The sequence below is a fragment of the Salmo trutta genome, chromosome 30 (genome assembly GCF_901001165.1).
Source record: "Salmo trutta chromosome 30, fSalTru1.1, whole genome shotgun sequence".
Taxonomy (NCBI): domain Eukaryota; kingdom Metazoa; phylum Chordata; class Actinopteri; order Salmoniformes; family Salmonidae; genus Salmo; species Salmo trutta.
In genome coordinates, this window is record NC_042986.1 from 22,307,495 (window position 1) to 22,330,431 (window position 22,937).

The following is a 22,937-nucleotide window of genomic DNA, read 5'->3' on the forward strand; positions in this document are numbered from 1 at the left end:
ATCACATAATAAACTGCCAATGTGATACTGTCTGTCCAATAAATGTGTCTCTCTAACCTGGTAGGTGCCTTGTAAAGTCCCCACCAGCAGGGTGATGTTTTCAACCACAGACAGGTCGTGTTGTAGCTCCTCCAGCTCCTGGTACAGTCTGGGAGGGCCCAGGAACACTTTACCTGGCACACACAGTCACATCTTTACTGTCATCATCACCATCTCATCCTATTCTTACTCCTCTTAAAGGCGTGTCCAGTCTTATTTACAAAGGTCCGTTGTGGTTGAAGACTTTCAGGTGGCTGGAGAAAAAGACGACACCTATACCTGCGCTTTGCGGTTAAGATAGACAGGATATCCTTGTCCCTGTCCCCGTCACCATCATTCTCTGGCATTTCAACAGTTAACAAATGTTCTGCTGGGTTTCTCCACCAAAAGACTTCCACCTGTCATCAACAGTAAGTTAACTCCAAATGAGGCTGAACCGCAAAATAATACAGGGATGTTTAACATCTGAACTACTGCCAGAGGGTTACATGTAGCCTCTTATCACTCAATTAGGGAACTGAAGCCTTTAGAGATTTCCCAAGCAGGTACCCGTAGAGACACACTGAGCTCATACCCAGATTGCTGACATGCTGGTATGAGTTGGAACAAGTACCTGGTAATAGAGTGGGAAAGGTTGCTTTTTCATAGCTTACAATAGTATTTTGTCTTGAATGTGAAAGTGTACAATGGATACTTTTTTTATTGAACTGAATGTGTGTTCTTACCTGGAACATTAGCAACGTTTGGCCGTTTCCCTGTATCTTTGCTCTGGAAGCTCTCCTGTCCCACCTCCACTACCTGCGTCTGCAGCAAGGGGGCACTCCACTTCACTGTGTATTTAGGACCAATGGGAACTAGACTGCTGATATCAGGGGGACCCCTAGTGGAGGAAACAGGAACACATTTCACTGACCTGAACATAGAGATGTTCCCAAAACTTGTTCTCAAATGGTGCCTCCCATGCTGTCCAAGAAGCCATCACAAGATATTGTCCTCTCTTTTTCCATCTCTATGGGCCTGAACTATAGACAGGTTGGTTGTTTAGCAACAAAACCGATGTGTGCGCAACTATGGTGGAAAACATGAAGGGTTGGCTGAGATTGTTGACAACATGTCAATTATATTTAGTCTCCACTTTTTTGGGGAAAACAAATGCAACTCTTGAGCACTGGTCGTCTCACAAATACATTGTTACAGATGTTGGTTAGTTAGCTATCACATTTTTGCCATATTAGCATAGACATGACGTCAAAATGCCTCAAAACAAGACATGGTATCAATAACAAGACACAACCAGCTGAAACGAGCCACCTGCGATTCTCCACATGGCAGCTTCTTGTCATTGTTGCTAGTTATCTGACCGTTCAGAATCTTAACACTGTCACATTGGCTTCTGCCTCGACGATGCGTGCATCATTTTCGTGAACAAACTTTGAATGTAAGACATAATGCAATCCTAACAGTAATTGAGAAATCCTGTTAAATGTGTCAGGGCTCTTTGAATTAACAGCTGAAAGTAGGTCAAGGAAAACATAATGCAATTACAGTCCTTCTGATAAGTTGAATCCTTCTCCAAACACCAGCACCCCCTACTGATTTTCAGGGCACATTACTAATCATCAATCCCCATAATTGTGCATGAGAAGAATTGTGATCGTTCATCTGGAAATGTGAAAGTTGGGGGCAAAGTTGGCATGAGCCGAATCAGGTAGGGTGCAACAAATCTCTGATCAAAACGGAGGTTTTGAAGCGCAAAGTTGCGATACATTTTTGGGGAAAACTTTACCTTTGTTCAATTATGACATTATCAGTTCCGTGATTCTCATATCTACAATAGTCGTGTTGGACAAGATGGAGAAAAAGAGTTGGTTGACATGAATACACAGTGTGGTTGTCATTCGACAACATGACATTAGATCAGTGGAGGCTGGTAGGAGGACCTATAGGAGGACAGGCTCATTGTAATGGCTGGAATGGAATAAATAGAACAGAGTCAAACGTGTGGTTTCCATATGTTTGATACCGTTCCATTTATTCCATTGCAGCCCGTCCTCCTATAGCTCATCCCACCAGCCTCCTCTGCATGAGATAGTATGTCTCGTACATAGATAATCTATTTCTATGGTCTCATCCTGGTAGTGCTGACTCACTTGACGTTGATGTTTGCACAGATGAGGGTGTCGTTCAGCAGGAAAACCTTGCGCTCCTTGGACTTAAGGACCTGTCCTTTCTCCCCATACACTGTCTCAATCAGTACCTCACACAGTATCAGTTGCCTCTGGTCTGAGTTCAAGAGCTATAGAGGGGACACAAATATCACACACAACACACTTCCTCACTTACTCTTACACACAATGGAATTGACTAAAACATAAAACAAATTTACCTTAAAAAGAAAAGATGTTGTTTCGAGAAAGACAGACAGAGGAAATCATTGGTGGCATCTTTAGCATATGTATATGCGTCACCTTGCTCAGTTGACGGTCACCAATGCTGCGTGCCAGCTGCTGGATTTCAGCGACCTGGTCAGCGACTCGTTTCTGCTCGTTCAGCCTCTCGGCCAACGTCTCCAGCTCGGTGAGGGCCAACTGCAGGGGCAGGCGGTCAGGGTGGGCCCGGGGAGTGTTCTTCAGCATGTCCTGAAGGAGGGAGGAAGAGAGCAAGTGTGAGGGAGAAGGAGAGAGTGTGTGTGAGAGGGAATGAGAGAGGGAGAGATAGAAAACAGTCTTCAGTAACAGCATATTCGGAAAGTATTCAGTCCTCTTGATTTTTTCCCACAATTCCGTCGACCTCATGGCTTGGTTTTTGCTCTGACCATGCACTGTCAACTGTGGGACCTTATATAGACAGGTGTGTGCCTTTCCATATCATGTCCAATCAATTAAATTTACCACATGTGAACTCCAATCAAGTTGTAGAAACATCAAGGATGATCAATGGAAACAGAATGGACCTGAGCTCAATTTCGAGTCTCATAGCAAAGGGTCTGAATACTTACGTAAATAAGTTCCGTTTTTTAAATGTAATAAATTTGCAAAAATATCAAAAAAACTTTTCGCTTTGTCATTATGGGCTATTGTGTGTAGATTGATGAGGGAAAACATTTATTTAATCCATTTTAGAATAAGTCTGTAGTGTAGCAAAATGTGGAAAAAGGGAAGGGGTCTGAATACTTTCTGAATGCACTGAAGGGAGCCGCATTTCACTACAAACCCTCGCCCTCTCACTTCCTCAGTATTAATGAACTCATAGGATTCCCCTAAGAAAGCTGTCTGGGTTTTTACCTGACATGCTTGGCAGAGCACACTATAAGGCCTTTTTCCAAATACATGTTTACGAGAAGGTTTTAAATAGTTTAGTTTTTTCTTTGTTCCTCTTCGACAAATGCTTTGTTCCATGGAGCTTAATACAGAATACTTAAAGGTAATCAACACAAACTAAAATAGAAGATGAGTACATGTTAGTGTATAGCCTATATTTATATAGATCATGAACAACAGGTATTATACATGCATCTTCAAAAAGATAAGATGCTTGTTTTTGCTGTGTCTTGGTACCAACCTGTAGCAGCAGGATGAACTGAGGGAAGCGCTGGATTGGTTTAACCATAAGGCCATAAAGAGTGATTCTGTCAGGACTTGACACTTGCTTCTTCTGTGGGGGCAAAAGCATAGAGGCCAAGTTAACAGGGAGTTCATTACATCGTATCTAAGAGGATGATATACAGTATATAGTAGCCCTGAGATGTCAAACACATTCTCACATTCAAATTCAGAATTAACCGTCTGGAGGCGAATCTGACTGACTGTTTCACCAAATGCTACTAGAAAACATTGAATAAAAAATAGATGAAACTTTAAACTTATTGCATACCAATAGATATACTGTAGCAGCAAACAATTCTACAGCCTTGGGAGAGGAAAGAAGTCTAATTCATTGTAAACTGAATGATCAAAGAGGAGAGAGTAGGCCACCTTGAGAAACTCCAGGAAAGCTGGCTTGGAAATGCAGGCTTTCTTGATGAGCGCCATAGCGTTAGTGAAGTTGTTGACGTAGTCGCTGTACACGTCTAGTACCATTGACTTGGAAAACTGTGGAGAGAAAAATGGATGCAACATCCAGTCATATAATATTAGTGGAAGGATACATGGAAGGAAAGGATACATGTTCTAAGTATTCCAACAGGGCCGTGTTCATTTGTGTTGCGTGCCCTAATGAACTGGAGCCTGGTCCCACTTGGATAGATCCATCCTCCATACTGACCGAGGCCACAAAGAGGTCTCCGATCTTCTCACTGAGGTCCCACTCGGCCACACGGGATGCCAGGGCGATTTGGAACATTGAGTGGCACTGCAGGATCTCCCGCAGTCGGTAGAATATGGGCCGGACCTTCTTATCGCTCAGGATCCGAGCCTCTGGCTCAAGCAAGGGCTTCTGGTACTCCTGAGAGCAGCAAGGAGGAGAACCAATCAGAGTGATGCTCACTGATATCTGGTTAGCTGGATAAGGTGGACTCATCATCTGTGTTAACACCTATCCAGTCAGTTCAGATCTACACAAGTGCTAAGGGAGGGGGGGGGGGGGGGGGGTTAGGTGCTGCAACCAGCCACCCGGAGGAAGACCTCTGAAGTTAATGTCAGTGAATCAAAATGACTTCAGACTGTCTGGGTATGGTTTAAATGAAGTGTTGAAAAAAAGAACAGTGGAGGTCACTCACCACTAAGATTCTCTTGAGAGAGTCCACATAACTCCTCTCACTTTGTACGATGGAGCCAATGATGTGGCGTCTAATAATCTGCTGGGTGGAAAGCCCCTTTGGCATAGGGCTCAGCTGGGGCGGCGGGTGCTTCACGTCAGACACCGTCACGTCCAGATAACCAGCGTCATCGTCACTCTCCTCTGTATGGTGACAGTGACATACCTTTAAACTCATTTGCCTGTCTACCAATACTGCCCTGTTCTCACATGGCCTGAGGATATAGTGTAACCCCACGCCAGCCCAGGGTCCTATTCATTAGGGAATGCAAATGTTTTGCAATGGAAAACATAAAATATGTGTTTCTTATTGAACATGTCAAGGTATGTTTCAATCCGTTTTCTACCATTTGGTGCCCAATGAATACGACCCAGCCCTCGCCTTGTGTCCTTGTCTGTGGTTGTCTGACACCTTGATGATGGAATTGACAGCCCAGTGCCTACCACAGCCATCTCAAGAACCTAATGAGTGACATGTTAAATCTCTGATAAACTTCTTTGATAACTGGGACATTTCACTTTTACATTTGTTTAACTTACCAGCATTTACTAGTGATATTGACAACAACAATGATGCTAAAAACCATGACAATGTATGAGCTGTGACAACTGACATCAATCAACCAATACATAGTGTATTTAAAAAGAAGAAGCTGGTAATAATGCTGCTTACCCGTGGTTTCTTTTTTCTGCAGGAAAGAGACTTTACGCATCATAGCTAACTTTGTCTTTTCCAGTCCGTCCTTGGTGCCATTTCTCGCTGCTTTCATCAGCATCTGGACCTGAAAGAGAAGTGAAGGGGAAAGTAGAGAGAGCGAGAGAGACAGGGTGAGAGAATAATGCTCTGTAAATATGTGAGAAAAGAGAGGAGACACCGCAGAGCTATGATTCCCCTTTAAAGAGACCACATCAACCATCCTTTGACCAGAACTAGGCTAGTCGGAGGCTGTGTCCAAAATGTTTTACATTGTCTCCTATCCCTTTTGACCACATGATATCCAAACTATCCAGATAACAATTATAGACTAGTATATAGACTAGTCTTTTCACTTACCAGCAGTCAAGGCAGATAAGATAAGGTAAAGGAGCCATTTAAGAGAAATGGGAAACAGTCGCAGTCATACAGTATTTTTACTGTACTCTACAACAATGATGCAGTACCTTGAAGTCACAGCTGCGCATGGCCAGATCCTGCTTGGTCTTGGCACAGCGCTCTTTCAGCCGCCACATGTCCTGAGAAAGCTAAAGTTCATCGCCATGCCAATGCCCCCAACCCCACAAGCAAGGTGGTAGGACAGGACACCAGATCAGGTGAGCGGACAGAAGGGTTGAGGGAAAAAGAGAGAAAAGAGAAGGATAGTAAATGCGAAAGCAAGAGAGGCAACCAGTGAAATCACAAGATGTGAAAAGGGTTGACAAAATGATGTCAATTGAAGGTAGAACAATGATTGGTTTCTGAAAGTACAGAGAAGCTCAAATATCTTGTCATTCTCCTTAGTCATTATAGAAATACATTGGTTCTATTTGTTGAATTGTCTTTTGAATAGTCTTTCATTCAGCAAGCAAAGACAATACACTTTTGTTGCCTTCCCTTAAAAAAAAGAGACCATTTCCCCTTGCTCCTAACCTACACAAAATATCATTTCAAATCTCCAATTAAACCTTTTTTTTTTAAATGTTGAAAAACCTTGTGATAAAAAAAAAAAAAACATACAAGCATATCAACAATACCTCATATTATAAGAACCGTACTCCTGCCTCTTCAGAAAAACAGATCTTAAATCAGCACAGATTCAGGGAAGAAAGAAACTTAAGCAGCAGCAGTGGGAGGAGCAATAGTAAGTGGATGGACAGGGAATATCCAGAGAGGAAGAAGAGGAACCAAGACAGACTGCTGACAAAGCCACTAACTACTGAACACACGTGTATCACTTCCTCATCCAGCAGGCAAGGCAGTGCATTTAAACCAGCTGTGTACAGTTCCTCCTCAGTATATAAACACTCATTCACTACATTACCAAAAGTATGCTGGGGTCACACCATGAGAGGGCACTGGACAACACCACACACACCCAACAAACTAACTAAACTACAGCATGTTGTTCCACATGTATTGTTGTCTATAGGTATATAGATATATACTGTAAGTATACTCTAGGGTCCCCCAACTGGTGGCCCGTGGGTGATTTTATTTTGCCCCCCAAGAAAAAATGTAAATTGTTGCACATAAGACTATAAGAACACAAGCAAATCAGCTCCAAGTGATTTTAATTTGGGAAATCTGTTCCAAAGTATTCCCATGTATAATAGAGATACACTACATGACCAAAAGTATGTGGACACCTGCTCGTCAAACATCTCAATCCAAAATTATGAGCATTAATATCGAGTTGGTCCCCCTTCGCTGCTATAACAGCCTCCACTCTTATGGGAAGGCTTTCCACTAGATGTTGGAACATTGCTGCGGGGACTTGCTTCCATTCAGCCACAAGAGCGTTAGTGAGGTCGGGCACTGATCTTGAGCGATTAGGCCTGGCTCACAGTCAGCGTTCCAATTCATCGCAAAAGTGTTCGATGGGATTGAGGTCAGGGCTCTGTGAAGGCCAGTGAAGTTCTTCCACACCGATCTAGACAAACCATTTTTGTATGGACTTCGCTTTGTGCACAGGGCATTGTCATGCTGAAACAGGAAAGGGCATTCCCAAAACTTTTGCCACAAAGTTGGAAGCACAGAACCGTCTAGAATGTCATTGTATGCTATAGCGTTAAGATTTCCCTTCACTGGAACTGAGGGGCCCGAACCATGAAAAACAGTCCCAGACCATTATTCCTCCTCCACCAAACTTTACAGTTGGCACTATGCATTTGGGCAGGTAGCGTTCTCTTGGCATCCGCCAAACCCAGATTGACAGATGGTGAAGCGTGATTCATCACTCCAGAGAACGCGTTTCCACTGCTCCAGAGTCCAATGGCAGTGAGCTTTACACCACTCCAGCCAACACTTGGCATTCCACATGGTGATCTTAGGCTTGTGTGCGGCTGCTCAACCATGGAAACCCATTTCCCAGAGGCAGTTTGGAACTCGGTAGTGAGTGTTGCAACCGAAGACAGACAATTTTTACACACTGCACGCTTCAGCGGTCCCGTTCTGTGAGCTTGTGTGACCTATCACTTCACGGCTGAGCCACTGTTGCTCCTAGACATTTCCACTTCACAATAAGAGCACTTACAGTTGACCGGGGTAGCTCTAGCAGAGCAAAAATTTGTCAAACTGTCTTGTTGGAAAGGTGGCATCCTATGAAAGCCACATTGAAATCACTGAGCTCTTCAGTAAGGCCATTCTACTGCCAATGTTTGTCTATGGAGATTGCATGACTCCGTGCTCGATTTTGTACACCTGTCAGCAAATAGCCGAATCCACTAATTTAAAGGGATGTCTGTCCACATACCTTTGCGTATGTGTGTATTTTTTACCTTTATTTAACTAGGCAAGTCAGTTAAGAACAAATTCTTATTTTCTATGATGGCCTAGGAACAGTGGGCCTTGTTCTGGGGCAGAACAACAGATTTTACCTTGTCAGCTCAGGGATTCGATCTTGCAACCTTTTGGTTACTAGTCCAACGCTCTAACCACTAGGCTACCTGCCACCCCATATAGTGTATCTTTGTATAGTCACTTGTTGGACGCATTTGCAGTTTGTTTTGATTGTGTTTCAGATTAGTTTGTGCCCAATAGAAATGAAATGGTAAATAATGCATTGTGTAAATAAGAATAGAATATGTTTGTAAACATTTCTACATTAATCTGGATGCTACCATGATTACTAACTGTCCTGAATGAAACGTGAATAATGATGAGTGAGAAAGTTAGATGCACAAATATCATTTCCCCAAAAAATGCTAACCTCCCTTGTTACTGTAATGGTGAGAGGTTAGCATGTCTTGGGGGTATGATATAAAATGCTATCCTCCCCTGTTATTGTAATGGTGAGAGGTTAGCATGTCTTGGGGGTATGATATAAAATGCTAACCTCCCCTGTTATTGTAATGGTGAGAGGTTAGCATGTCTTGGGGGTATGATATAAAATGCTATCCTCCCCTGTTATTGTAATGGTGAGAGGTTAGCATGTCTTGATGGTGAGAGGTTAGCATGACCATAAAATCAGTGGACTGTGTACAAAAAATGCTGTAGTTTCTAAACGATTCACCTGGTATGGATGGAAATACCATCAAATTAAAGCTGACAGTCTGCACTTTAACCTCAGTCATTGTATCATTTCAAATCCAAAGCGCTGGAGTACAGAGCCAAAACAACAAAAAATGAGTCACCGTCCCAATACTTTTGGAGCTCACTGTATGCGAGCCGACATAGTACTGACATCTTGTGGAAAAGACATAGCATCAGACACAATGCCTACTTTGATTCAACAGACATCCTTGGGTGTCATTAAATAATTGTAGCAAGTATTGTATAGTATCAAGGTCTGAGCAACAAATACAACACATAATATAGACATTGCAAAAGCAGCAGAGTGGAGTATACAAGACAGGAGGCTTACCTTACTACTGCTTCGGGCAACAGTGGGTATTTTGGTCTCGCTGTCTGACTGCTCATCATAGCTCTCAAACTCACTGTCGCTCCAACCGTTGTTGGTGCCATGATGGCTTTCTGGCCTCTGGACATCCTCGTAGATGTCATCTGACACAACAGGGGAGACATTAAATCACACACACAAACATGCATCCATGCATGCATGCACAAACACACACCACTGTATCAGAGTCCCCACCTTCCAGAGGAGAGAGGAGGCTCTCACAGGGCACGTCATCATAGATGACCTCTGGACGACTGGTCCTAAAGATTGCCTCTGAACTAGTCATGATGATGTCATCAGGGCTGGTCGAGTTGGTCATGTCATGGCGATGGGTCGGATCAGTCATGACGTTATCGGGACTGGTGGGGCTTGGTGGGCTGTCTGTGCAGGCCAGACCATCTGGACCTTGCAGGCCCTCCGGACTAGACACATTTTCATTTTCAGGACTTGCTGCATCACCTGGACCTCCTACATCAAGAATAGGGGGAGGTTTCCCTGGAAGAGAGAAGTGCACCATTCCAACCTTAGATAATTGGTTAAAAGGCTCAATTGGGCACTACTACCACTCCCAGGTTTATTTCGCCGTAAACATAGTAAATAGCAAAGTAACCAGACTAAAATGGTGGGTAGTAGGCCAATAGACTACGTTCAAGGTTACTACAAGATTACCAAAGCAAGGTCACTAGAAGAGACAGAGCAGAGGCTAGTCAATCTGGTGTACAATCCCACTGGATTTTCCTCTGCAATGGGTATCGTGGGCCACTTTCTGCAGAGTATGCAATCATGTAACATCATCATCAAGGAGGACGTCACATACCAAAGTGAGGCATCTGAGGGAAAGTGTTTATGCTGGCAGGAATCTGCAGGGTGACCGAAGGCAGCTGTATCGCACCGGCATTTCTGCCCGGCAACAAGAGCATTAGAGACAGGAGTCTGAAAATCTCAACCATCCCTACGAGCCTGACTACTGTGGGGCGAATTAGCTATGGCTCTCTCAGCGTTGAGAAAAAGCCTGTTTCCGTATGGAAAAGTATGCCCTATCGCTGAAGAATAGGATTCATGTCCTGGTCAATAAATACACTCAAATTACAGAGGTGAAGGTGGCTGAATTATAAAGTGACAGATCTCTGGCCCCTGTAAAAAATCCAGTTGTATCTCTAGCTCTACAGTACATGTTTTGTATTTATATTAGGGAGTATTCAGTTTGCCAAGGGGTGTAATATGTTTAATATCCAATGAGGTTTACACAATGCAATGTCTATTTTCTACTAAATTTAACCCACACTTATCTGTATAACTAGGGATATCTAAGAAATAAAAAGCATGACCAAGAAAGACGAATTCCCAATATTTCAAAATGAATTTTGCTAGGCCTGCATTGGGTAGGATTTTGCTACGCTGGGTAGGATTGAGGTTGAGGTGATAGTGACTAGGGTTGCAAAATCCCAGGAACTTTCAATAAATTCCCTGGTTTTCCAGAAATCATGGTTGGATGATTCAGGGTATTTATTGAAAGTTCCCGGAATTTTGCAACCCTAATAGTGACAGGTGGCTTATACTAGAGGAGCTTAGACTGTAGGTCACGTACAGGGTGGCTAAACTAGACTAGTGTTTAATATACCTTTATGCAGTCGCAGAGTGAGCTCTGAGACCACACTGAACCACTCCTTGGCTGAGGTGGCTCCATACGGTGCCTGAACTGAACAAATAATGCACACACTGCTGTGAGGACACACACCACTGAGATCACACATACGTGGAACCCAGATATCTCATACACACACACACACACACACACAACTGAGATCTCTCATAAACATGCGTACGCACAGAGAAAGCGGAGAGAGAGACTCTGCCTATGAGAAAGAGAGACTGCCTATGAGAAAGAGAGACTGCCTATGAGAAAGAGAGACTGCCTATGAGAAAGAGACTGCCTATGCAGGGATTTGTAGCCAATCATGTACGATTATACTCAAATAGATGTCTCTGTTTTAGAGCAATGATTACTCTGTACTTGATTAATACAGCCTTGATTTGTCTGCATTTGATTATAAGCCATCCATTTCCATTGGATCGATAAGGATCTGATTTGTTAAGTGTGATTCTGGGCTGGTGTCCCATGCAGTGCTGTCACATTTTTATTTTTCATTTCACCTTTATTTAACCAGGTAGGCCAGTTGAGAACAAGTTCTCATTTACAACTGTGACCTGGCCAAGATAAAGCAAAGCAGTGCGACAAAAACAACAGAGTTACACATAAACAAACATACAGTCAATAACACAATAGAAAAATCATGTACAGTGTGTGCAAATGTAGAAGAGTAGAGAGGTAGGCAATAAATGGGCCATAGAGGCGAAATAATTACAATTTAGCATTAACTCTGCAGTGATAGATGTGCATATGATGTGCAAGTAGAGATACTGGGGTGCAAAAGAGCAAGAGGGTGAGTAATAATATGGGGATGAGGTAGTTGGGTGTGCTATTTACAGATTGGCTGTGTACAAGTACAGTGATTGTGCTACTTGTGACTCGGTATGATTGTAAAAGTAGGGAAGTGCACAATGTGTGACACCACAGCCCTGCTGAAAGATGGTCACAGACCTGTCTGGGTGTCTATGTGGGCAGCCTTTTTTAAGATAGGGGTGTAGTAGCACTCATTCATAGATCCTGCTGGAGATGGCATTGACAGAGATAAGGCTAGATATGGGGCAAACATTACAATATGTACTGGCTTATGACATTGTGTCACACAAAGTCAAGTTACCAGGGAAAGATATCTCAGACTATAAAACAACAAGGAAAAGTCAGATGTTACTTCGGAGTGTAATCATATTATACAGTACATGTACAGAGGGCCTTGGGCCTACAATTTGAACTGAAAGCGTTGAAGAGTGTCCCTTACCTTCATAAATGCTATTTCTTCTCCCAGAACCCTCTGTGTCTCCTGACACCCCCAGCTCAGAGCGGCTGAAACGAACAAATATGGGCATCAAAACATCTGGGAGTGACACTGCTGGGGAGATGTCATTTTAGCAGTAATTGATGTCACAGACGACAATTAATGTATTCATTTATTTTAATTTTACTAGGCAAGTCAGTTAAGAACAAATTCTTATTTACAATGACGGCCTACCCTGGCCAAACCCTGACACAGACAACGCTGGGCCAATTGTGTGCCGCCCTATGGGACTCCAAATCAAGGCCGGTTGTGATACAGCCTGGAATCAAACCAGGGTCTGTAGTGACGCCTGTAGCACTGAGATGCAGTGCCTTAAACCGCTGCGCCACTCGGGAGCCCCAATACAGTGAACATTGTGGTATATAACATAACATTACAGTGGATATTGTGGTGTACTGTATTACATTGTATAGCTAAGTTGATCAAGATGGTTTGTGACATTGAGCAGTAAAAGTGACTAGATTCTCCTCAGAGTTAATGATCTCTAGTAACTTATGAGAACATCTGCTACTGTTTAACTTCTGCTCTCACCCAATTGAAACAAAGTTTGGGAAGAAATTGTGATGATATTACAGATAAGGTGTTTGAATAAATATATGAATGGTTTCGTCTATACAGTTTAATCATAAGTCATTATAGATATAAAAGGTAAATATCCTACCCCTCAGGAGACCTTCTTCCCACCATCTCTGTGGAAAACAAAACAGAAGTTATTACCTAGATAAAAACAATGCAGTCAATAGCAGTCTCATTCTACAAGCTTATCTATGATAGTATGGCAGAGCTCACCCAAGCAATTATGAATGAGAGCCAATGGGACCATGACCATGCTGAGACAGACTCACCTGAGCTATTGGAATGAGGGAGTGAGTGCATGCTCTGGTCCTCCTTTCCAGCAGATGGCCATCCATTGAGCCTTGGCTTTACTGTTGGGTCTTGGGCAGAACTAGGGTCCATTGTGTTCCTTTTTGATGCAAGCCCCGCCATCACAGTGGCTTCAAAGCCCTTGGCCATGGCAGAGACAGAGTTTGCTGGTGTCGTACTGCACTCTTCGTCACTGTTGTCAAAGTCAAACTTCATACCTTCCTCTTCCTCATCATCCTCCATCTTAGAGGCCCTGTTGGACATAGGCACTGGAAACATGAGGGGAGAAAGTTAAACAAAATGAGATGTGCTGTTACAAATTACAATTATACAATGCATCTTAAATCATACCGGAGACAACACATTATTTCCAAAACACTGCAGTGATCACATATGTTGTCAGTGTACTATTGACTACCAGCGCATCTGTTACTGATCAGCCATTTCTCTCAACAAATACTGTAGGTCTAAATTAGGTATTCTCACACTAAGGCAAAGTATTGGGAAGATTGAGGTCTGCAACAGCATTTACAGTATACAGTGCAGTCGGAAAGTATTCAGACCCCTTCCCTTTTCCCACATTTTGTTACGTTACAGCCTTATACTAAGATAGATTAAATGAATAAAACATCAATCTACACAGAATACCCCATAACGACAAAGTGAAAACAGGTTTTTAGAAATTTTTGCAAATGTATTACAAATAAAAAGCAGAAATACCTTACATAAGTATTCAGACTCTTTGCTATGAGACTCGAAATTGAGCTCAGGTGCATCCTGTTTCCATTGATCATCATTGAGATGTTTCTACAACGTGATTGGAGTTCACCTGGGGTAAATTCAATTGATTGGACAGGATTTGGAAAGGCAAACATCTGTCTATGTAAAGGTCCCACAGTTGACAGTGCATGGTCAGAGCAAAAACCAAGCCATGAGGTCGAAGGAATTGTGCATAGAGCTCCGAGACAGGATTGTGTCGAGGCACAGATCTGGGGAAGGGTACCAAAAAATGTCTGCAGCATTAAACGTCCAAGAACACAGTGGCCTCCATCATTATTAAATGAAAGAAGTTTGGAACCACCAAGACTCTTCATACAGCTGGCCACCCGGCAAACTAAGCAATCTGTTTGGAAGGTGAACCTTCGCCCCAGTCCGAGTTCCTTAGCGCTCTGGAACAGGTTGTCATAAAGGACCTCTGTTCCTCATGGTCTGAGAGTCCTTTAGGTGCAAACTCCAAGTGGGCTGTCATCTGCCTTTCACTGAGGAGTGGCCACTCTACCATAAAGGCCTTGTTGGTGGAGTGCTGCAGAGATGGTTGTCCTTCTGGAAGGTTCTCCCATCTCCACAGAGGAACTCTGGAGCTCTGTCAGAGTGACCATCAGGTTCTTCATCACCTCCCCGACCAAGTCCCTTCTCCAATGATTGCTCAGTTTGGCCGGGCAGACAGCTCTAGGAAGAGAATTGGTGGTTCCAAACTTCTTCAATTTAAGTATGATGGAGGCCACTGTATTCTTGGGGACCTTCAATGCTGCAGAAATGTTTTGTTACCCTTCCCCAGATTTGTGCCTCGACACAATCCTGTCTTTGAGCTCTACGGACAATTTTTGTTGACCTCGTGGCTTGGTTTTTGCTCGGACATGCACTGTCACCTGTGTAGACAGGTGTGTGCTTTTCCAAATCATGTCCGATCAATTTAATTTACCACAGGTGGACTCCAATCAAGTTGGAGAAACATCTCAAGGATGATCAATGGAAACAGGATGCACCGGAGCTCAATTTTGAGTCTCATAGCAAAGAGTCTGAATACTTATGTAAATAAGGTATTTCAGTTTATTTGTAATAAATTTGCTAACATTTCTAAAACCTGTTTTTACTTTGTCATTATGAAGTATTGTCTGTAGATTGATGACCAAAAAAATATTTAATCCATTTAAGAATAAGGCTGTAACGTAACAAAATATGTAAAAGGGGAAACGGTCTGAATACTTTCCGAATGCACTGTAAATGTACTGTAGGTGATTTATATACTGTGTTATATTTTAATGCTGGGTTGGAACAAAAGCCTGTACACCTGATACTGTAGCTCTCCAGGAACAGGGTAGGTGACTATCACATTAAACACAATGGTCTAGTCCAGCCATACTCAATAGGCAGACTGCGCCAATGCAGTTTGCATCCAGACCCAGAACAGGGTCAAAATGGACCGCGGCTCCCGACCAAAAAAACACCAAAAACATTTTACTTCTTAAGCCTCCCGGCAGTCTTTGTCATTTTATTTTTAAAATCATGTGTTTAATGAAAATAACTCCAAAATATATTTTCAGAATTTCCCTGAGCCTCGTTTGGTCCTTGAAATGCTCAGTCTGATCGTGTGGGCGTAATGAAACAAATTTGAAGATATTTACGCAGCCCTGATTGGCTGAAAGGATGGCTTAGAGCCCACCCCCTTACGCAGATGAAAAAGTAATTGGTCTATTATAATCAGATCACATTGGGATGTCATGATGTGAGCCAAAAGATCCATCCTACCTCAATTTCAGAGTGTTATTTCGAGGTTGTCCTTGTCCTATCACGCTCTAGCGACTCTTGTGGCGGGCCTGGCGCAATGCATGCTGACACGGTCGCCAGGTGTACGGTGTTTCCTCCGACACATTGGTGCGGCTGGCTTCCGGGTTACGCGAGCATTGTGTCAAGAAGCAGTGCGACTTGGCGGGTCGTGTTTCAAATAGTATTCGAGTATCACTTGTCTAGCCGCTATAGGTCTAGCGGATTATAGGTCACAGTGGTGCCAAGTCTAATAAGGAAAACAGTCGCTGGGCAGGACTAAACCTTAACATATGGGAGCATTTTGTTTTAAGGAGTGTGGCCTATGCCTGGATCTGCCTGTCAGTCAGAATCAAGCAGGAATAACGTCACCTTGCTGACTTGCCTGGGATCAATCAACTTAGACATATAAATCCCAGGACTCTTGGCCCTGTAGATGACAGTGGCTAACTAACACGCCACGCACTGTTATTCTGCTCCATTAAACCTTACCCTGTCGAAAAAAATGATTCAACTTGAACAGGTACATTGATGCTAAGTTGACATCCATCCTCTTTCATGCCACAAAAGAAATATAGGAGCAATGAACCTGCCTAAAAGAGAAGCATGTCATGTCAGGGCCTAACATTGCTCTGGCTAGTGCATGTTAACTGCCCATACGCCTATTCTCAGCAGGTGGATTCGTGTGGAGGGTATAAGGCATGAAACATATGGCCCGGGTGGCAACAGGAGTCCTTCTGACGCAGCATATGGTCAGTAGGCTAAGGCCCCATGCCGGGAGCTCTCACCTTTTCCCCTAGCCCTGAAGGGATTAGGTAGCGCCAGACTGTAGCCTGGAGCCTGTTAGCTGCCTGGATGTTATCTCAGTGAAGTCAATAACAGCACTGCACTCTCTGCCTGGGACAGGTTCCTTGTTTATGTTTGAGTGTACAGATTCCTCAGGTAGCACGTAACACTAGTACTGCTGCTGCCGCTGCTATGTCACTGTGTGGCTGCTGACCTAATTTAATGGTAAAACTCACAAGTCAATGTTTGTCTCCACATTGTTACCAAATAGGGTTTGTAAGGAATGCTTCTCAGATGGAACTTCTGCTTGAGGAAGCCCAAATAGATTCACAAATCCTTTATCACACATGGACATACAGTATGTACATTACTACAGCCTGAACCACCCATCACCCACCTCTGTTACATAGTACTAATTGCTTTGTAAATTGTATATAAAATGGGGAGTTGTTACAGAATAATCTCCATAACTCGTTTTATTTATGACTGTCTAATAAGATTTTACCTAAATCTCCTCTTTGTAAGGCAGAAATCTACAGCACATACCGATACTGAAGAAAGTAGAAACTCACCTGAGGTTTGAGGGATGGGGGGAGGTAGAGAAGCCATTGGTGTTCTCTGTGGTCACATCAGCCTCTGTAAAAGCAAACCAACCCAATGAATCACTGATAACATTTTTTAACCTGATAGGATGTGACAAAATGTCAATATCAGATTTGCTCCGATATAGATTTGTTAGGCCATTGGACTTTTGGGTCCATTGGATTTTTGGGGCCATTTCATAATGACCTTTTTGAAAGTCTCAGCATAAAAGTTTGTTTTTCTTTGAAAATATCCATAAATGTTACATCACTGACTTATGGTAACATAGTTTGCCATGGGTAACCATCCAGTAAACAACTCCATGAATACGTATTGCTGCATTTCATGGTGACGAAACACTGACCTACTCACTCACATGGTCTGTAATAGTTTCGACACTGCACCTCTCTCAACCTCAAACCTACACTTAGGAAGACAGCCTATGTGGAGAATAGACTGACCAGACAGTTTATTAGGTACTGTAATGTCGTGTGTGTTGGTGGCAGGGAAGTCAGGCGCAGGAGAATCGAACTTGGAATAAATGGAGTAGTTTAATAGACTTAACCAAACTCCAAAACCAAAGTTACATAAATAAAAGTGGGTACAAGAACCCGTCGCGCACCAACACATAATACACGAACAATCTCTGACAAGGACATGATGGGAAACAGAGGGTTAAATACAACATGTAATTGATGGGATTGGAACCAGGTGTGAAGACAAGACAAAGCCAATGGAAAATGGATCAGTGATGGCTAGAAGATCGGTGACGTCGACCACCGAACACCGCCCGAACAAGGAGAGGGATCATAGTTTCGCTCCACCGGGTTGAGCTTCTTAGAGAAGGCACAAGGGCGGAGCTTCGGTGGCGTACCCGAGCGCTGAGAGAGCACGGCTCCTATCCCAGCCTCGGACGCGTCCACCTTCACTATGAACGCCAAAGAGGGATCCGGATGGGCCAGCACGGGAGCCAAGGTAAACAAAGCCCTCAGGTGACTGAAAGTCCTGTCCGCCTCAGCTGTCCACTGCAAGCGCACCGGTCCCCCCTTCAGCAGTGAAGTAATGGGAGTCGCTACCTGACCAAAACCCCGGATAAACCTCCGGTAGTAGTTTGCAAACCCTAAGAATCGCTGCACCTCCTTTACCGTGGTGGGAGTCGGCCAATTACGCACGGCTGCAATGCGGTCACTCTCCATCTCCACCCCTGACATGGAAATGCGATACTCTAGGAAGAAGACGGACTGTTGGAAAAACAGGCATTTCTCAGCCTTGACCTAAAGGTCATGCTTCAACAGGCGACCAAGCACTTTGCGCACCAGAGACACATGCTCGGCGCGTGTAGCGGAGTATATCAGAATGTCATCAATATACACCACTACACCCTGCCCGTGCAGGTCCCTGAAAATCTTGTCTACAAAAGCTTGGAAGACTGATGGCGCATTCATCAACCCGTACGGCATGACGAGATACTCATAGTGCCCAGAGGTGGTACTGAAAGCCGTCTTCCACTCACCTCCCTCTCTGATACGCACCAGATTGTAAGCGCTCCTGAGATCTAGTTTGGTGAAGAAGCACGCCCCGTGCATTGACTCTATCGCTGTGGCTATGAGCGGTAGCGGGTAACTATACCTCACAGTGATCTGATTAAGACCCCGGTAGTCAATACACGGACACAGACTCCCTCCTTCACAAAAAAGAAACTCGAAGAGACGGGTGAAGTGGAGGACCGAATGTACCCCTGACGCAGGGATTCAGAGACATATGTTTCCATAGCCTCCGTCTCCGCCTGTGAGAGGGGATACACGTGACTCCTGGGAAGTGCAGCGTCTACCAGGAGATCTATCGCACAATTGCCCCGTCGATGAGGTGGTAATTGAGTCGCCTTCTTTTTAGAGAAGGCGAGAGCCAAATCGGCATATTCGGGGGGAATGCGCACGGTGGAGACCTGGTCTGGACTCTCCACCGTAATAGCACCAACGGAAACCCCTAAACACCTACCTGAGCACTCTCGCGACCACCCCGTGAGAGTCCTCTGTGGCCAAGAAACAATGGGGTTATGACAAGCTAACCAGGGTAGGCCCAGCACCACGGGAAACGCAGGAGAGTCAATAAGGAAAATACTAATTTTCTCCGTGTGACCCCCCTGCGTCACCATACCCAAAGGAGTGGTGACTTCCCTAATTAACCCTGACCCTAATGGTCGACTATCTAAGGCGTGAACGGGGAAAGGCACATCCACGGGAACAATGGGGGTCCCTAAACTATGAGCTAACGCTCTATCAATGAAATTCCCAGCCGCACAAGAATCTACGAGCGCCTTATGCTGGGAATGCGGGGAAAACTCAGGAAAAGTGACAGACACAAACATATGTGCAACAGAGGACTCTGGGTGAGAATGGTGCCAGCTCACCTGGGGTGACGCCAGAGCGCCCTGCCTGCTGCCTCGCTTCCCAGAGGAACCAACCCGGCACCGACCAGCAGTGTGACCTCTGTGGCCACAGATGGTGCACGAGCGGAAAACACCCTCCGGTCTCCCTGTGCACCCTCCCTCCCAGCTCCATGGGTATCGGAGAGGGGGTGCGGGAGGATGGAACCACCAGATCCCGATCTGGACGTCCACGAGTAGCCAGCAGGTTGTCCAGCCAGATGGACAGGTCCACCAGCTGGTCGAACGTGAGGATGGTGTCTCTGCAGGCCAGCTCCCGACGGACGTCCTCGCGCAGACTGCAGCGGTAGTGGTCGATCAGGGCCCTGTTGTTCTATCCCGCGCCGGCAGCTAGGGTCCTAAACTCCAGGGCAAACTCCTGTGCGGAGGAAACCCTGGCAGTAGGCAGCACTCCCGTCGTACTCCTGTGGCATGGAGAGACGGATCCCACTGGGTTCAGGCGGAAAAGGGGCGCTCAAGAGAGACCCCGGTTGTGCTGGTGGAGGTGCTGGAAGAACTCCCTGTCTCTCCCAGCGGTCTATAGTCTGGACAACGCGATCCATGGCGACGCCCAGATGGTAAAGCTTTACCGCATGATCCTGGACGCGCTCCTACACCTCCATGGCCGGGGTACCTTCTCCTGCTGACTCCATAATTTGGTCAGAGATTCTGTAATGTCGTGTGTGTCGGTGGCAGGGAAGTCAGGCGCAGGAGAATCGAACTTGGTATAAATGGAGTAGTTTAATAGACTTAACAAAACTCCAAAACCAAAGTTACATAAATAAAAGTGGGTACAAGAACCCGTCGCGCACCAACACATAATACACGAACAATCTCTGACAAGGACATGATGGGAAACAGAGGGTTAAATACAACATGTAATTGATGGGATTGGAACCAGGTGTGAAGTAAGACAAGACAAAACCAATGGAAAATGAAAATTGGATCAGTGATGGCTAGAAGATCGGTGACGTCGACCACCGAACACCGCCCGTGTGTTACATTCTTCAGATGTGTGTGGCAGATCCAGACATGCAGTAAAGACTGACTTTACTCAACCGTGAGCTGGGCAAGGCAGGCAGAAACTATAAACACGTCACAACACAGGATGACTATCATCTCAGGCATGAAAGATCATAAATGCTCCTCATTAATGATTAACAAATCAAAATGGCTCCCAACTCGGTGGACCTTTTAATTCTAAAGACACACCTACACTGTGGTCAAAGGGCTTCATTCAAAGAACGCTTGTCAAAAAAACTAATGGCTGTAGCTGAATGCAAACATTCTGATAAATGAAGGTGGTAGCAGCCTGCTGTTTGAGGGGGCGTATTGAACTTCTAGCTCTCACACTCCAGGGAGGGTCATTCCTGGCCTGTGTCCCAAATGGAATATCATTCCCTATATAGTGCACTACTTTTGACCAGAGACCATAGGCCCACAAGGGCTATGGTCAAAGTAGTGCACTATATAGGTAATAGGGTGCCATTTGGGAAGTAACTTTGATGAATAATTCACAAGGCTATGGCGAGAAGGACGCCCATAGATGGAGCGGTCTTATGAATAGACCCCAGCGGAGAGAAGCCTCTGATCTACAGTCAGTCTGAGAACAGAGAACAGCGCGTGGATTGTTTGGCTGAAGGGAACCCCAGTCAGTGACTGACTCCATACTCCCACACCAAGGACATTACTCAATCGAAACCTCTATCCCGGTTTCTGGGATGTATGTCGCAAACATCACTGCCCCACTGCAGCAAGAAAGCATGTAAAAACTACTGACAACATGTGTTGCAGCGGCAACAGTGAAGTTTTAACAGTGCATACATGTGTCTCTTTTAATATCGATATCTATAACTATATTCAACTAGCAGATTAGTTGTGTTGGTATTTAAAGTATTAAGGGTGGTTAATGCATTTAGTCAGGGACAAGAGATTGGACTACTACGCAATAGTCAGTTCTGCTTGATCAAAAATACGAGTCAGACAATACTGTGGGAATGAAAATGAATCTGCGTCATTTTATGACCAGCAATTGAGTATTACATTTCAAAATGCACCGCATAACATTGCAACAAAATATGCCCACACATGACATTTCCCAGACTTTACGAGAGCATGTGACAGACCACATGCATCAATAAAGGTAATAGCTGTTCTTATAGCAGGTGCTGCAAACTAAAGTTTACCATGTCAGCCATCCAAAGACATAAAAATAATATATGAAACTGTTGTACTATATATATCATTACACCTAGACTTATCTCCCTAGGTAAGACCACAGGATCTTTTATATTAAGATACTTACACCTCTCTCTCTCCAGCAGTCAAAACGAGTCAACCTCAGGCATTTAAAGACCCTGTGCAGTATTGCAGAATTTGTTATCTACAATCTTTTCAGAATGCACTTCTCCTCAAAATGGGTTGCTCTGTAAGCTTATCAAGTGCACCAGGTCACTCTCCTGAAATCTGGAGGTCACCCCCCAACACATACACCTCCCCATCCTACATAGTGCGGTCCAGGGCTTGTTGCAATGTGATGATGCAGAGAAACGGAGTGTAATGGACAGCCAACGACAATGAGATCTCACCTCCTTGTTCTCTGTAAAGATAGACATCAGCCAGCCGAAAGCCTTCCTCATAGCCCAGCCCTTAATCCCAAGGACTCTCCTCTGCACACCCCCAAGTGTTAACAACGAAGCCGGTTTGTCGAGTCTGCACCATCCCTAATACCCTCACTTGACTTGATGACCAAGCCCCTTCCCTTGAAGCTAAATCAAGGGAGGGTTGTAGATGTCCTCTGTACGGTCCACTCTCACACAGCAGGGTTAGCCCTGAGCTTCTGTCTATAACCAAACAAAGGCTGTCACTAGTTGCTGCTCCCACACTAGGATCAGGAAACTCTCCTCTCTCTATGCTTAGTGCTCTCCCTCCCTCTCTCCCCGCAGTGCGTTAACCGGCTCTTGATTGGCTGGTGGGGTGTTGAGCGCATTTATGCCTCTAGTGTAGGGATGTGCCGGATAACGCACTGCGGGAGAAGAGGGAGGAAAAGGGAGGGAGGTTGAGCGCTAAAGCATAGAGAGAGGAGAGTTTCCTGATCCTAGTGTGGGAGCAGCAACTAGTGACAGCCTTTGTTTGGTTATAGACAGAAGCTCAGGGCTAACCCTGCTGTGTGAGAGTGGACCGTACAGAGTTCATCTACAACCCTCCCTGGAGAGCAATGGTTGAGTTCGTTTTGCATGGCCCGGTGCCCCACGTGAGTGGAGATTTTTCTTCAGGACCAATGGAATTGTCTAAAATGAGCAAACCCCGCCTACCCGGGGCATGTACATGTAGAAATTACCTCGACTAACCTGTACCCCAGCACATTGACTCGGTACCGGTACCAAC

At 44.6% G+C, this 22,937-nt stretch overlaps 1 protein-coding gene across 2 annotated transcripts in view; it reads right to left on the reverse strand.

Moving 5' to 3' along the window:
• LOC115168273 (rho guanine nucleotide exchange factor 10-like protein) overlaps positions 1-22,440 on the reverse strand; it is a 30,595-nt gene extending 8,155 nt beyond the window's left edge. Inside the window, exons 1-20 of one of the 2 annotated variants that reach the window (XM_029723399.1) lie at positions 22,139-22,440; positions 17,116-17,179; positions 13,195-13,482; positions 13,011-13,038; positions 12,293-12,357; positions 11,992-12,060; positions 11,011-11,088; positions 9,585-9,884; positions 9,354-9,493; positions 5,956-6,036; positions 5,468-5,576; positions 4,757-4,938; positions 4,303-4,482; positions 4,014-4,130; positions 3,601-3,693; positions 2,508-2,678; positions 2,190-2,335; positions 1,826-1,867; positions 765-919; positions 58-173 (exon numbers count right to left, since the gene is read on the reverse strand). In XM_029723399.1, coding sequence (XP_029579259.1) covers positions 58-173; positions 765-919; positions 1,826-1,867; positions 2,190-2,335; positions 2,508-2,678; positions 3,601-3,693; positions 4,014-4,130; positions 4,303-4,482; positions 4,757-4,938; positions 5,468-5,576; positions 5,956-6,036; positions 9,354-9,493; positions 9,585-9,884; positions 11,011-11,088; positions 11,992-12,060; positions 12,293-12,357; positions 13,011-13,038; positions 13,195-13,482; positions 17,116-17,152 — 2,397 coding nt within the window. In that variant the 5' untranslated portion in view covers positions 17,153-17,179; positions 22,139-22,440. The remainder of the gene's footprint in view (positions 1-57; positions 174-764; positions 920-1,825; positions 1,868-2,189; positions 2,336-2,507; positions 2,679-3,600; positions 3,694-4,013; positions 4,131-4,302; positions 4,483-4,756; positions 4,939-5,467; positions 5,577-5,955; positions 6,037-9,353; positions 9,494-9,584; positions 9,885-11,010; positions 11,089-11,991; positions 12,061-12,292; positions 12,358-13,010; positions 13,039-13,194; positions 13,483-17,115; positions 17,180-22,138) is intronic. The other variant, XM_029723400.1, reaches the window with a different exon arrangement.
• Between the last annotated feature and the right edge of the window lie 497 nt (positions 22,441-22,937).